Source organism: Arvicanthis niloticus, chromosome 5 (assembly GCF_011762505.2).
Source record: "Arvicanthis niloticus isolate mArvNil1 chromosome 5, mArvNil1.pat.X, whole genome shotgun sequence".
In the NCBI taxonomy this organism is placed as follows: Eukaryota; Metazoa; Chordata; class Mammalia; order Rodentia; family Muridae; genus Arvicanthis; species Arvicanthis niloticus.
In genome coordinates this window covers 34,538,351-34,553,399 of record NC_047662.1, presented here as the reverse complement: position 1 = coordinate 34,553,399, position 15,049 = coordinate 34,538,351, and the positions used below count along the sequence as shown (strand labels likewise).

The window sequence follows — 15,049 nt, the reverse complement described above, 5'->3', positions numbered from 1 at the left end:
ACACAGGCTCTGGGGAGCTGCTGAACTGAGCTGAGCCCAGAGGCCTAAGATCTAGGACAGGACCTCCTTAAGCTGGGCTGCCTGTGTCCTGGGAGACAGAGTGGTGGGAAGCCAGTGCTGGGAACCCTGAGTGTCCTGCTGCCCTGCTCTCTCTCTCTCTCTCTCTCTCTCTCTCTCTCTCTCTCTCTCTCTCTCTCCTTGCCCAAGTACTATGAGAGCTGAACATACTCCTCAATGCTCCCCAAGGCGGCTTTCTCCTGCTCCCAAACCTTGTCAATCCCTCTAGCAGAAGGGAGCTTAGAAATTTGGTGGTGTCTGACTCTGGCTGTATATAACTCGGGCTTTCTGTGATGTCCTTAGGGTGGGAAACCTTTTGGCAGCCCCACTACCACCGTAAAACCTCTCACCCCGGGAGTTTTTCTATACCGCAGGAGAACTGTTTCTTTCCCAGGATTTTCCTGGTCCAGCATGGAATCCTTTATCTCTACCTGAGCATTCTCCAAGCAGTCAGGAGACTCTAGGTCCCCTCCCTTCTCAACAGCAGGGTCTGAATTCCATGTAAAGCTCCAAGGACCATCAGTGTCCACACAGTTGCTTCAGCCATCTTTCTATCACACCCTGCATTTGTTTCTCCCCTTCACATGAGAAACCTTCACTGGTTCCTATGTGCGGGAAAACAATGTCAGCTGCTCTGTGATTGGCTGGAGCCCTTCTTGGGCATATTCCTGTCTAGTTCTCTGGTATCACCACTTGGCATAGTTCTTTGACTGACACTTCACTATGGGCAGCCAGAACCACCTGTATTTGCCACAACTTCTCTTCCACCCCCCCTTTTCCAATTTCTGGTTACCCTGTCATAGTGTGTAGCCTGTAAAACATCTATGCATACCTCCAACCCCAGCTCAAGTGTGCTCTGGTATGTGAAGCCATCCCTTGCAAGCAGGTGCCCTTTCTTTTCTTGTATCTAACCTCATGCCCTGTGCAGCTCCTCCCTGGTATCAGCTGCATGCTTCCCAGCCACTTCTCTCCTCCTGAGGACCGTGTAGTACCACTTTTGTCCCTCTCTGTGCTGTAGTTTCACTGACCACTTGGTTGACTCTAGAAAGTCATATGCACCAATGGTAGATCAGCATTAGAGACCAAAGATGATCAAAACTTGCCCCTGGTTCTGCTCATGATGAGTTTGAGGACGGGATGGAGAATGGAGAGGAATCCAGGTGCCCAGAGGGCTTGGGGACGCACACACACAAGTTCCTGTGATGACACAGAGGGTCCCATTGAGACACACACACACACACACACACACACCAGACAAGGAAATAGTTCATTGAAGAAGAAGTATTTGAGTTGAGTCTGGAAAAATGAACATGAATCTGATCTGTGGAGAAGGAGACGAAAGGCAGCCTGAGACCAGGGACAGGGTGTGCAAAGATTCAGAGGAAGAAAAACTGACCATATGTTCTCTCCTCATGACCATTTAAGGATAGTGTTTGCATCGTTGACATCTGTGCTGCTAGCTCAATCAAACAGATCCTATAAATGAACTTAGGGTACAGTAGGAGGGCAGAAGGAAGCTCAACGCAAACAGAACATGAGAGGAATCATCTCTGGTGCAGACCATTGTGGGGAGGAAAGGGTTCAAAGAGAACAAGAATAGAATTTTGGCTATGTCAGTGTCTCTTGGGTAAGCCTCCAGTCCCTGAAGCTCCCCAGAGCTCTTTAGGCCCTTCTTGGGGTGGTGGCTGCTAGCTCACACCCATTCTCAACTTCACAGCTTGCTCCCCAGGACCTATATCCTCCCAATACCTGTAAAGGTGTCACGAATAAATTCCTAATCAAAGGAACAGATAAATAGATGGATTTTTTTTTTTTTCTGATCAGAAAATTTGGTTACAGAGAAACCTCAATTCCTTTCTGGAATATAAAACAAACAAAGAAAACAAAACAAAAGCCCAAAGATAATAAATGGTTTACAAAAGTAAAGAGTTGAATTCAGTCTACTGTGTGTGTAACTAAACTACTTTGATCTTCATTAAAGACAACCTGAAAAATGAAGACATGATTTCTGGTCATAAGGCAACATGGAAACTACTTCAATTCCATATCTGCAATGTGCCCTTGATGTGAATCTTCTCACTAAATACTTACAGTCCTGAACAGGAGTAGTTATGTGATATCTATCTATCTATCTATCTATCTATCTATCTATCTGTTAAGTGTTTCTAGCCATTCTGGCAAATGTCAACCTTTGGAATTGTTGGAGAGCCCAAAGCTGGCAGCAACAAGAGAGACATAGACTGCAGAGGGGTGAACACAAGCTTTGGGAATCTTTTGCCTGGTGGGTGGCAGTGGGGCAGGAAAATTAGTCTCCGTTCCTGCCTCATTTATATAATGAAGGCAATTTAGCCAATCAGAAAGGGCTATTGTGTGAAAGTAATGAGGTATGGATGTGTGCTCATCAAGTATTACGGCTCCACTCAGCTTCAAACAGGCTAGCACCGCCTTGTCTGGAGGAGACCAAGTCCCCCACTGGATGCTTGAAATAACAAGGTAGCACAGCTTATATGCACTGATGGATGGATAGCACATACAGTGCAGACACTCTGATTCACATCCTGCCTGAGGCAGAGCAGGACAGAGCCCATCACATTGGCAGTTTAAAACCTATGAGTTGTTTATTTCTTAAAATTTCCATTTAACACACAGAAGTGACTTTGGGATGAAAACTTCAGATAAAGGGGAGGATATGGTGACCACCAGCTCACTCCCGTTACAGAGGAGAGCTGGCCATCACCTCTATAGAGTGAGCAAATCCTTCCCCAGGTGCCCCTTGAGACACTGCTTTGACTTAGGGAAGAGTCTGAGCCAGACGTTCCATCCCAGCTGACCAGACTCCCAGACTCCGAGAACTGTGAGATCTTGTCTGTTGCTTCATGCTACCATACTTCAGAGTAATTTTTAAATACAGCAATGTGATAGTAGTTCATTGCTTGGTGTCTCTGACACAATCATTTGTGTGCCCTTTATGAGCCTGCTATGTGCCAGACACTATAATGGGGTTTATAGACATTCTGTGATGAACAAGACAGATACTAGAAATTTACTGGCTGAGGCTAAGACTAACAGCGCACATTTAATGTAAAATGCAGTTTGTGACCACTATATAGTTCTAGTCACCAAGAAATAAGGCTGAACTTATGTTTTTCTATATGACTACACTGTGGGAAAACTGCTCATTTATGTGGAAGTCCATCATTGACCAGACAGCCTCTGGGTCGGAGTGTAATGGGAGACTCTCTGCATTAGCAGGACTTCTCCTTCCCTGCCCATGTCTGGGGAGTTCAAACCCCCAACCCCATACCACTACCTGAGGAATGTCACTTAGCCTCAGTTAGATTACAGGATCGATTTCCTGTCTCCTGATAAGAACCCACTCAGCTAGCACCTGAGATTCCTGAATTGCTTCCCCATGCTAATGAGGCATTTCAGGTACCTTAAGCCCTCAGCCAATGACCTTAGCACATCCTGGATGTTTCTAACCTCAGTACTCCAAAACTTTATAAACCTCGAGTCACTGGGAGTAAAGTTGACCAGCCTCCTTGTAGCCTGTCCCAGTGTGGTCACTCACAGGGCTTCCAAACTACACCCCAACCCCCACCCCATTTGTCATTGTCTCTGCTCCCTTTGGCCGAATGGATCCACAAAGGTGGGGGAGAACCACACTGCACTATGGAGCACATAACTTTCTTTCCTTAAAATGAAATAGCCAGATGCAGTGATACACACCTTTAATCCCAGGCACTTGGAAGGAGAGGCAGGTAGATTTCTGTGAGTTCTAGGCCAGCCTGATTTACACAGTGATTTCTAGGCCAACCAGGGCTACATAGTGAGACCTTGCCTCAAAAACAAACAACGAAAAACAAAACAAAACTCAATAAAATAAAATATATACATTGAATATAAGCCAATCAAAACTGAGTAAATTTTGCCACTATTTTAATACATTTCAAAGCTTCCTTTTATTTACTATTTCATGGCTCTAACAGTTGATAATCCAGTGGGGTGGGAGGAATTGTAAGACTAAAGGAACATTTGAGCAGCTTGCTTATCCATTTCACTCTGAAGAGGGGAGGGGCTCATAAAGTCTCACTCATCTCTGCATCCCTGAGGGTCCCTGGGCTGTTAAGGGTATGGCATTTTCTTCAGTGGCGTAGCCTTGGATAAATTGCCTACATTTCAGTAAATACATTTTTAACATATAGACGAATAAATCACTCTCTTAAATTTAATTGAATCCAAGTAGAAGTTTAACAGCAGATTGAATAGACTAGTTTAAAGATAGTGTAAAGAAAACTGTTCAAAGCCAGTTTAACTTTATTTCTTATTGTCTAATCCTCTTCAACAGGATTTATTTTAATTTTATGTAGATGGCTGTTTTGCCTGCATGTATGCCTGTATCACACGCATACAGTGCATGCAGAGGCCAGAAGAGGGCTTCTGATGCTCTAGAATGGGAGATTCAGACAGTTGTGAACTGCCGTGTGGGTGCTGGGAAATGAAACCAAATCTTCTCTAAGAGCAATCTCTCCAGCCCTGTCTTCTTCTTCTTCTTCTTCTTCTTCTTCTTCTTCTTCTTCTTCTTCTTCTTCTTCTTCTTCTTCTTCTTCTTCTTCTTCTTCTTCTTTTTTTTTAAAGAAAGAAAAACTATATTGGACAAAGCATGACAAAAGATTAATGTGTCTACCTCTGTCTCTCTAAGTAGCATGTCTATAGATAAGTAGTTGCATACAAAGATGTATAGATGATAAATATATAGATACAGCACATATTTATTTTTCATTTTATGATACATATATATTTATTTTCTCAAAATTGAGATTAAATACAAATTTTAAATGGACCAAGTAAAAGGCTAGAGAGACGGCTCAAGGATTAAGAGCAAGTATTGCTCTTGTAAAGGACCTGAGTTTGTTCCCAGCAGCTCTATTAGGTGGCTCACAAACAGTTGTTAAGTCTGCCTCCAAGGGAATATGACACCTCTGGCCTCCAGAGAGACCTGCAATCACAACATGCCCATGCGCAAGCACACACACACACACACACACACACACACACACACACACACACACGCAATAAAAATAAATCTTAAAATCTAACTTGACCCAAGTAAAAGTCATTTTCCCAGACTGAGCTCCAATTAGATCAATCACTAGCCACAGTTGGACAGATAGATCTAAACCCACCCTCGCTTAGATTTATAGCATCCGGTACAAAAATGCCAAATATTAGCAGCAAAGCGTTCATCAAACAGCAGCCCAAGGGTGTGTGGTCTCACAGTCTACCTCATGTCATTTTCAGATTCGAATTTCTATATACTGTGGAACAGCCTGTGATCATGTTAGATGTTCAGCTGTGCTCATGCTGAACTGATAGGAACTTTTAGAAGTAAGGAGCAAGCCCATGGAAAGCAGTCTAACAATGTCTACAAACTCTAAGAAGAGCCATTTAAAAAACAATCCTTTGCCTCTAGTACTTGACTGAGCCACCATCAGAAGCTGAAAATTTAACAAGCAATGGTGGGGCTTTCTGTTTAGGAGTGGCCACAACCTCTCCGGGCTGCTTAGAGCTCCAGGAAAGCTCATGTTCTGTCATAAAGAACTGATATCATTAGTAAGCCAATAGAGCTCCATCCAGTCGTGCAGTCCTGGCTCACTGGGCTGTCCCTCTGTCTCCTAGTACTTTCAGAAAAGCACCCTTCACATCCTTATTCCGGAGGCTGTAGATGATGGGGTTGAGGAAAGCAGAGACAACATTGTAGAACAGAGCCAGCTTCTTATCCCGTTCGGGGTCATACCAAGAACCGGGTCTCATGTACATGATCATGGCTGGCCCATAGAACATGGTGACCACAGTGATGTGGGATGCACATGTGGAGAAAGACTTGAGCCTTCCCTGGGGTGAGCGGATTTTTAAGATGGAAGCAAAGATGCAGGCATAGGAGGCCAGGATGAGGGAGAGAGGGACCAAAAGTAAGACAAAACCCAGAATGAAGTCCAAGCGGTCATTGAAGGATGTGTCTGCACAGGCCAACTTCAGGACAGCAGGGACCTCACAGAAGAAGTGGTTGATCTTGTAGGGACCACAGTAGGGCAGGCGCATGGTGAAGACAGTGTAGATCAGAGCACCAGTGATGCTGATGGACCAGCAGACTGTGACCATCTTGGTACACATGAGACGGCTCATGAGTACAGAGTAGTGAAGGGGGAAGCAGATGGCGACATACCTGTCATAGGCCATGACGGCATAGAGAACACACTCAGCAATACCCAGGACCAAGAAGATGAACATCTGGGCTACACAAGCACCCCAGGAGATGGTCCTCCTTGGACACACCATGTTAACCAGCATCTGGGGCACAGTGGTAGTGACATAACTCATGTCTACCAAGGAGAGGACACTGAGAAAGAAGTACATGGGTGTGTGGAGGCGAGAGTCTAGGTAAATCAGGGTGACGATGAGGCCATTGCCCAGGAGGGTGATCATGTAGAGAAGGAGAAAAAAGGTAAACAGGGCCACTCTGACCTGGGATTCACTGGAGAAGCCCAGGAGGATGAACTCGGACACTGAGCTGCAGTTGTCCTTTCTAAGGGTCTGCATGGTGGTCTGCCTATTACAGAGAGATGAGCGCTTTGCTGTTCTGTCTGTGGCCGTAGGGGAGGAAGAGAAGCAGAGCCACATGCACCATGGCACACACACAGTTGCTTCCAACGATGCAGTCAAATCTGTATTGAGTTGAATGAAAAGAAAATCAGAGCCAGGGTAGCTGTGACACTGGGCAAGGAGTTGAGAGATCTGACTGTCGCAAGATTGTCCCTAGAAATCACCTTTATCCACAGAAGACAAGCAGTTAAGTAGCTATTTTTGCAGTAGGGAATTCAGCCAACCCACAGCCACTACCAGTTCATCTGACCAAAGATGCACAATTGTCCCAGTAGGCAGCAGGTCCTTCTGCTGAAGATTAAAATGATAAATCTGAAAGTCTGGGTTAGCAGGTGGTGTGTGCTTAGGGCACTACCGTGCCAGAGCTGCACAGTAGCCACTGAAATCACAGCAGAGCTGTAGCCGTGGGAAGACAAGTTGGAGACCTTAAAAAGCTAATAAAAAAAAAAAAAACAGATGGGAGAGCAAAGGAAAGTTTACTACTGGCTTTAGGTTGTAGCCAAATCCAGGTAAAGAATACTAATTTAGAAACTGAAATATTTATTGACTAGGTTGTGAGTGACCTTATCAATAGATTTTTAAAAAAATCCTAGGCAAATTATTTAGACAAAATTATTACAGTTTGTGTTTGATGATGTAAGTATTTTACAACACATTAGAAATACATTTGGGGCTGGATATTTAGTTCATTTGGGAGAGTGCCTCTATAACATTCACTAGGCTCAACAGAACCCCAAAACCTGCCATGGTGGCACATTCCTGTAGTTTCAGAATCAGGAGATGGAGATAGAAGGACCAGAAGTTTAAGGTTACCCTCAGCTACATAGTAAATCAAAAGCCAGTCTGGGCTACATGGGAGTCTATCTCAAAAAATAAAGATATTATACTATAATATTTGTATGGTAATGTTGTATTTATTTAATAAATATTATGGCTGAAAATGGAAAAGAAAAAAAACCAAACAAATCAAGTAGCCCAGGACAGGGCCTCACAGCCTGGCACTGGCAGAGAGCCCTGGCTCTGGCTTGCTGCTCTCAGCTCCCCTGAAGTCTATGCAGGCTTTGTTTCCTGAATGTAGAAAGTGAGCTGGGTCCTCAGCTATGTCCAATTTTCTAAGGAACCGCCAGACTGATTTCCAGATGGAGGAGTGTTCCTCTTTCTTACCAGCATCTGCTATCACCTGAGTTTTCTATCTTAACCATTCTGACTGGTTGATGTGAGGTAGAATCTCAGGGTTGTTTTGATTTGCATTTCCTGGATGACTAACAAGGATACATGCTCTACTATGTTCATAGCAGCCTTATTTATAATAGCCAGAAGCTGGAAAGAACCCAGATGTCCTTCAACAGAAGAGTGGATATAGAAAATGTGGTACATTTACACAATGGAGTAGTGCTCGGCTATTAAAAACAACGACTTCATGAAATTCTTAGGCAAATGGATGGAACTAGAAAATATCCTGAGTGAGGTAACCCAATCACAAAAGAGCACACATGGTATGCACTCACTGATAAGTGGATATTAGCCCAAAAGTTCGAAATACCCAAGATACAACTCACAGACCACATGAAGCTCATGAAGAAGGAAGACCAAAGTGTGGGTGCTTTGGTCCTTCTTAGAAGGAGTAACAAAATACTCAAGGGAGAAAATTATAGAGACAAAGTGTGAGACAGAAACTGAAGGAGGAGCCGTCCGGAGACTGCTCCACCTGGGTATCCATCCTATGTGCAGTCACCAAAGGCAGACACTGATGTGGATGCCAGGAAGTGCAGGCTGACAGGAGCCTGATATAGCTGTCTTCTTAGAGGTCTGCCAGAGCCTGACATATACAGAGGCAGATGCTCATGGCTAACCATTGAACAAATCATGGTGTTCCCAATGGAGAAGTTAGAGAGAAGACTGAAGGAGCTGAAAGGGTTTTTGGCCCCATGGGGAGAGCAACAATACCAACCAACCAGAGCTCCCAGGGCCTAAATCACCAGCCTGGGAGCACATAGGGAGGGACCCATGGCTCCAGCTGTATATGTAGGGGAGGATGGCCTTGTTGGGTATAGGTGGGAGAGGAAGTCCTTGGTCCCGTGAAGGCTGGATGACCCAGTGTGGGGGAATTTGAGGGTGGGGAGGTGGGAGTGGGTGAGTGGGTGGGGACACATCCTCATAGAAGTAAGAGGAGGGGGGATGGGATAGGAGGTTTCTGGGTCAGGGGGGAATGGTGAAAGGGGAACACCTGAAATATCAATAAAATATTCAATAAAAATTGATCTAAATTAAAAAAAAGAAAGTGAGGTTTTCTGTTGCCTTCCCATGACTAAGCACTTAATCAGATTCTCCTGAGTGGCCTGTGGCAGTCACTTACCCAGCTGTATGAGCTCGAGCTAACTCCTCTGTCTGTCTCAGCCTCCCCAGTTGGTAAACAAAGATGAAGCCTTTGTGGTTCAGAGTTATAGCCAGGTGCATGCGAAATACAGTGTCGAGACGTTTTATAAAATATAAAACAAGAGACGGCTGGGCAGTGGTGGCACTCACCTTTAATCCCAGCACTTGGGAGGCAGAGGCAGGTGGATTGCTGAGTTCCAGGCCAGCCTGGTCTACAGAGTGAGTTCCAGGACAGCCAGGGCTACACAGAGAAACCCTGTCTCGAAAAACAAAACAACAACAAAAAACAAAAACAAAAAAACAAGAGACAAATAATAGGAGCAAGTGTAAGCAAAACACGCCCAGAAATCAGGAGAGCATGGCTGTTTCTGGCTTTTCCCCATGTGCTGTGTGATCTTGAATGAGTCCACACCCCTCTCTGAGCTTCACAGACCCACTTTTTAAACCGAGGCTATTGGATTTGATGCTCCTATAGCACCCTTCAGCTTGATTGTCTTTGATATCAAGCTTGAGACCTGTAAACATACCCTGAGCATCAGACAAGGGCTGAGATGGGCAGGACTGTGTGGGCAGGAGTTTGTTCTGAAAGTTTGATAAGTGAGCCCAGAGCATTTGTGGGTATCTAGCATGTAAACTTGGGAGTTAGTAGACTTGAATCTTGTAGCCTCTGGGAAGGCAGCCATGCTAGCTACTGTACCAGTGAGACCTCTACAGACCTGACATTACCTTCTGAGTCACAGAACTATCAGAGGCCTTTAATCTATAAAATGTTATCTCTTCCACAGTGGAGACAGCATGGGATACATCTGTTTCACAGAAAGCGATGGATACATTTTGACAACTTAGATAGGATAGCGCGGCATTGGGTAGACTGAGGATGAGGGAGAGGAGATATAAAAGGACACATTCTGAGGGGCAGCTCTGAAGGCACAGTGGGAAGGACTGACAGCTGTGAAATGAGGCCGGTGTAGGCAACTGAACAGGCAAGAGAAGACACACGAGATGTGTGTTCTGAGATTCAGAGTGTGAGGAGTTGGATAAAGGAGCAAATGTCCCAGGTAAAAGTGTGTGAGGTAGGCGGCAGCCTAGCCCAGCTCAGCCACTGAGAGGAGAAACTTTCAGGAAATGGGAACTGGTCAGCAGGGCAAATAACTGCCCCTGACATCCAGTTGAGCTGCATTCCAGACCCGGGCTATCAGAGGCCTCCCACAGGCCTTCTCACCCACACACCAGCAGGCACACTCTCACTTAGCCAGGTAGTTCCTTCTTGTTTTTTGTTTTGTTTGGTTGTTTTTTGTTGTTTTGTGTTTCAAGACGGGATTTCTCTGTGTAGCCCTGGCTGTCCTGGAACTCTCTCTGTAGACCAGGCTGGCCTTGAACTCAGAGATCTGCCTGCCTCTGCTTCCCTAGTGCTGGGATTAAAGGTGTGCGCCACCAACCCCAGTTTGCATGCCCCATCTTGTGTCTTCCTGTCGGAGCTCAAAGCCTTGCTCGGTGGCTCTGACTTTTCAAGTTGATATGATTCTCCAGTAGCTAGGGGAGACTCTTGAGTCTTCCTTAACTGTCATCTTAACGTTAACTTAAACGGCTCATCTTAACACAATGACCAGCACTGGGATCTGTCTGGACAGCTAGAGGCCGCTCCTCTCGGAGATTGAGGACCTCCTTACAGCTGGCTTTCTTGGTTCTTTCCCCTGTCCTCCTTTCCCAGCTGCAGCTCGATTGACACCTCCCCAGGTCCTTTGTGTTTCCCCAGACCCTGCATCCTTCACAGCCCCACGTGGGGTCTTCTGATCCCTACTTGACTAGTCCAGCCATGTGTGTATTGTCTTTCCAACCAGTCTGTGGGTTGACACTATCTTTTTTTAATCGCCCCACAACATCTAGCAAAAATACCCAAGATACCTGTTTAAGACTGAGTTCACTTGAGGAAAGATAGGCAGGAGTTAGTCCCTTGCTGGGCAGTGGTAGGGACAGTTAGACAGCCCTGTCTCAGCATTAGTTTTCTCTGGGTAAATAGAGTTCTGCTCTGTCTTCTACCAAAGTAATAAGTGCCAGTATGCCAGCACCAGGGCTGAACTAACACCTGGGTCTTGAACAGCAGAGGTGGCCTAACCACTGCACTTTCCTGCCTCTTGCAAAGGGATAAGGGAACAATTACCTCAAGCCTTCTCACTAGGAAAGCTCACTGTTCACATCCACTCTCCTTCCTCCACCTGCTGGTGTCTCCTCCTCCTTCCCAGGCTCTAGGCTTCTCCAAAGGGGAAAGAATGTGCTTCACCAGCACAAGTCTGGAAACAGCCTGAACAGAGCTGCAGAGCAACTCCTGCCCCAGAAATACAAGCTTCTTTTCCTCCATCCCAGTGAGTGGTCCAGAGAGACAAAGGCCCCTTTGTTCATTCTTGGGCATACCCAGCTCTGCAGTACCCCTACCCCAGCCTTCTGTCACCTTCAAATGGTCAGCCTGTTCTGCCAGAGCATTTTCCTCCACCTCTGTGGCAGCATCTGCCTGTTTTCTCTCTAGGTTTTGTGGGTCACAAGAGGAAGCAGTCTGCCCTCCGCTGCTCACACTGTGGGTCTACAGGAGAGGTCCACTGTTCTCTTAAGTGTGCAGGGTAGGGCTCCAGTGGGCAGACCCAGGGGTGCTCTTGTGTCAGGTGACGTTGGAGAGTGGAGTTCTAACCTATGAAGCCCTGGGGATTACTTGTGAATACGGCACAGTGCCTCTGGGCTGGATGAAAGATGCAGCTAGGAAGTCTAATGCTTCTAAGACATTTCAGGCTGGAACTAGGGAGCTGGGCATCCTTTGGAAGTTTCCATTAGGTACTGAACTTTCTTCCCTCTGAGATTCTAGAGTGTCTACAAGGCTGAGCATGGAAACCAGAGGGTCAAAAGGCTGGACAGAATGACAGCCCTACTCTGACCCACCTTGACAACTCCCAAGTGCCCCCTTGAGTCCTGCTGGAATTCTGAAGAGGGAATACCAGTCTTCTGACCTCATTAATTGTTGCAGAATAATGATTGCCACACAGGAGCCTGCCTTGTGGATGAGAGGCATGGGCCAACTGTGAGCTACAGTACCATCTAACAGGCTGTTCTCTGCTGATGACCTCTAAGGCTTCCTAGGGCTCATTTAAAACCATAAAATATGCACTATACACTACCAGAGAATGAAGATTCGAGCAATTACACCCTGAAAATAGCATGTGTTTAAAAGAATGGATGAGACTCTCCTCTTCCCTCCACCCCTCTTCCTCCTTCTTCTCCCCTTCTTTTTCTTCCCCCTCCTCTGCCTCCTCTACTACCCCTCCTCATCTTCTTTTTCCTTCTCCTCTTTCCTCTTCCCCTCCTGCTCCCATCCCTTTGAGGTTGCCCAGCCAGCAAATGGACCAGATGAGGCTGGAGGCTCCAATCATATCTCCCTGAAGCCCAATTCCATCTGTTCCAAGCACACTTGTCTGTCTCTCAACAGTTTCTTTCATCTAACACATGGTAGGGTAACTTCTACTTATATGCACTAAGATTGAATTTGTGAAAATTCTGCTAAAAATTTCTCAGTGTGTTTATAAGGAATATGAGCCTATAACTCTCTTTATCTGTAGTATAGTTTCTTGATTTTTTTTTTTTTTTTTGTATTACACTGGTGCTATGCAGGCATAATGGTTTTGTGCACTGTGTGACATTTACTCTTGTATTTATTATTCAAATGCTGATTTTTCTGCCCTCATATCTTCTGTCAACCCAGACATGGCATTGAAAAGCTAAGGTCAAGAATCTCCTGTCACAAGTTTGTGTGAATAATTCTTATCATTTATTCTCTGTCTTGTCAATAAATGCTGATCAGCTAATAGCAGAAGACAGAAGCTTCCACCAGCCAGGGGAGGAGGTGAGTCTGTGTGTGTGTGTGTGTGTGTGTGTGTGTGTGTGTGTGTGTATTGGGAGGAGAAGATTCAGATCAGTATGAGGAGGAGAGAGTCTGAGAAGACACATGAGAAAAAATATCTGAAGCTCAAAGAGTCAGATCAATAACAATATGCAGGTATCATGGGATGGGGCTGGGAGGGAGCCAGATTAGCATAGGGGTTTTATAGATCATTTAACTGCTATTGAGGTGCAGCTTGAAAGAATAAATGGCCTTTCTATGTTGTTATTGGGGACTAGCAAAGGTTAAAGAAATACAGCCACCTAATTAATTCACCTTATACGTCTATATGAAAATTAACTCATTTTACTGTCCCAGGCTGACAGAAAGAATTGAGAACCATGTGTTCTTAAATTTCCTAGGAGAGCTTGTGCAGATTTTGCATAATCTTATTTCTTCCTTATTTGACTGGTAGAGTTCACACTGTCAGTGTTTTACTATGTCCTGAGTGAGGTAACTCAGACCCAAAGGGACATGCATGGTATGTACTCACTAATAAGTGGATATTAGCCAAAAGTACAGAATCCCAGGATACAACCCACAGAACTCAAGAAGGTTAACCAGCCAAAGGGCTCAAGTAAGGATGCCTCAATCCCACTTGGAAGGGAGAAGAAAGCAATCATAGTGGGAGAGGGGGAGGAGGGAGGGACCTGGGTGAGAGAGGGGACAGGGAAGGGAAGAGGGGAACATGATAAGGTATTGGGAGGGGGAACATGACTGAAGCCCTGAGGACCAGGACCAGCAGAAAGAATGGAAACAGGCAACCTCAGGAGGTAGGAGGTTGTGTGTGGGGGGCACCCTCTAGAATGTACCAGAGACCTGGGAGGTGAGAGAGTTTCAGGAATCAAAGGGAGGGATCTTAGATAAAATGCCCTATAGTGGGGAGAGGGAACTTGTAGAGTCCACTTCCAGTAGAAAAACAGGACATCAAGTGGAGGGATGGGGTTGCCATCCCACAGTCAAAAACTGACCCAGAACTCTTCCTGTTTGAAAGAACTGCAGGGTCAAAAATGGAAGGGAGCCTGAGGGAAAGGAGGTCCAGTGACAGGCCCAAATTGAGATCCAGTTCAGAGGGAGGCCCCAAGGCCTGACACTATTACTGATACTATGATGTGCTTACAAACAGGAGCCTAGCATGACTGCCCTCCAAAAGACCCAACAAGCAGTTGAAAGAGTCAGATGCAGATATTTGCACCCAACCATTGGACAGAAGCTGCTGAGCCCTGTGGTTGAATTAGGAAAAAGCTGGAAGAAGCTGAGGAGGAGGGCAACCTTATAGGAAGACCAGCGGTCTCAACTAACCTGGACCCCCATCTCTCAGACACTGAGCCACCAACCAGGCAGGATATACCTTCTGATATGAGCCCCCCCCCCAACACATACACAGCAAAGGACTGCCAGGTCTTGACTCAGTGAAAGAAGATGCATATAACCCTCAAGAGACTGGAGGTCCCAGAGAGTGGGGAGGCCTGGTGGGGTGGGGGTAAGGGGGTGGGGACATCCTCTTGGAGATGGAGGCGGGAGGAGGTATGGGATGTGGTGTTTCGGGAGATATTTGAAGTGGTGGCACCTGATCTGGCTTGTAGTTACAGAGCCACCATGTTCTCAACTAGGCTAGGCCTGAGGTCATGAGCAGCGCCGCTCAGTCCGCAGGCTCAGGTGGCCAGAGACACTGGCCCTGCCACCCACGAGACGCCAGTGTGGGAGATGGTTCTGCCAATCTTCCACGATGTCTCTACAAAGTTGGGCTGAGCCCAAACCATCCACGTGGTACCCGGTAGGAATGAGACTCTAATGCTTAAAGATTAATCAAAGGCTTTATAAGTTTGATAATGCTCAACTAACAAGATGCTCACACAATTAGAGGTGTTTCCCAATATCTAACCTAGATATAAGTTGTTACTCAGGACTGCTCCCGATACATGTATGGGGTTCTCCATCGATCCTCCATCTCTGCCCTCTAGCTCCTCCTCTTCCTCTTTCTCTTCCTCTCCTAACTCTTCTTCTTCGTCTCCTTATTCCTCCTACCTT

General features: G+C 45.9%; 1 protein-coding gene across 2 annotated transcripts; it reads right to left on the bottom strand.

Moving 5' to 3' along the window:
- Window positions 1-3,979: 3,979 nt before the first annotated feature.
- On the bottom strand, window positions 3,980-11,837 carry LOC117709333 (olfactory receptor 2A12-like). 2 transcript variants are annotated; one of them, XM_076934315.1, is made up of 2 exons: window positions 11,258-11,837; window positions 3,980-6,782 (listed from the first exon to the last, which is right to left on the bottom strand). In XM_076934315.1, exon 2 carries the CDS (start codon window positions 6,736-6,738, stop codon window positions 5,710-5,712), a length of 1,029 nt encoding a protein of 342 aa, XP_076790430.1. In that variant the 5' UTR covers window positions 6,739-6,782; window positions 11,258-11,837; the 3' UTR covers window positions 3,980-5,709. The 2 variants fall into 2 exon arrangements, with proteins under 2 accessions (XP_076790430.1, XP_076790431.1); XM_076934316.1 differs by having other exon boundaries at window positions 11,546-11,837.
- Between the last annotated feature and the right edge of the window lie 3,212 nt (window positions 11,838-15,049).

Excerpts from the sequence above, each read along its gene's own strand:
- LOC117709333 (XM_076934315.1), bottom strand. The coding sequence starts at position 6,738 with ATGTGGCTCTGCTTCTCTTCCTCCCCTACGGCCACAGACAGAACAGCA.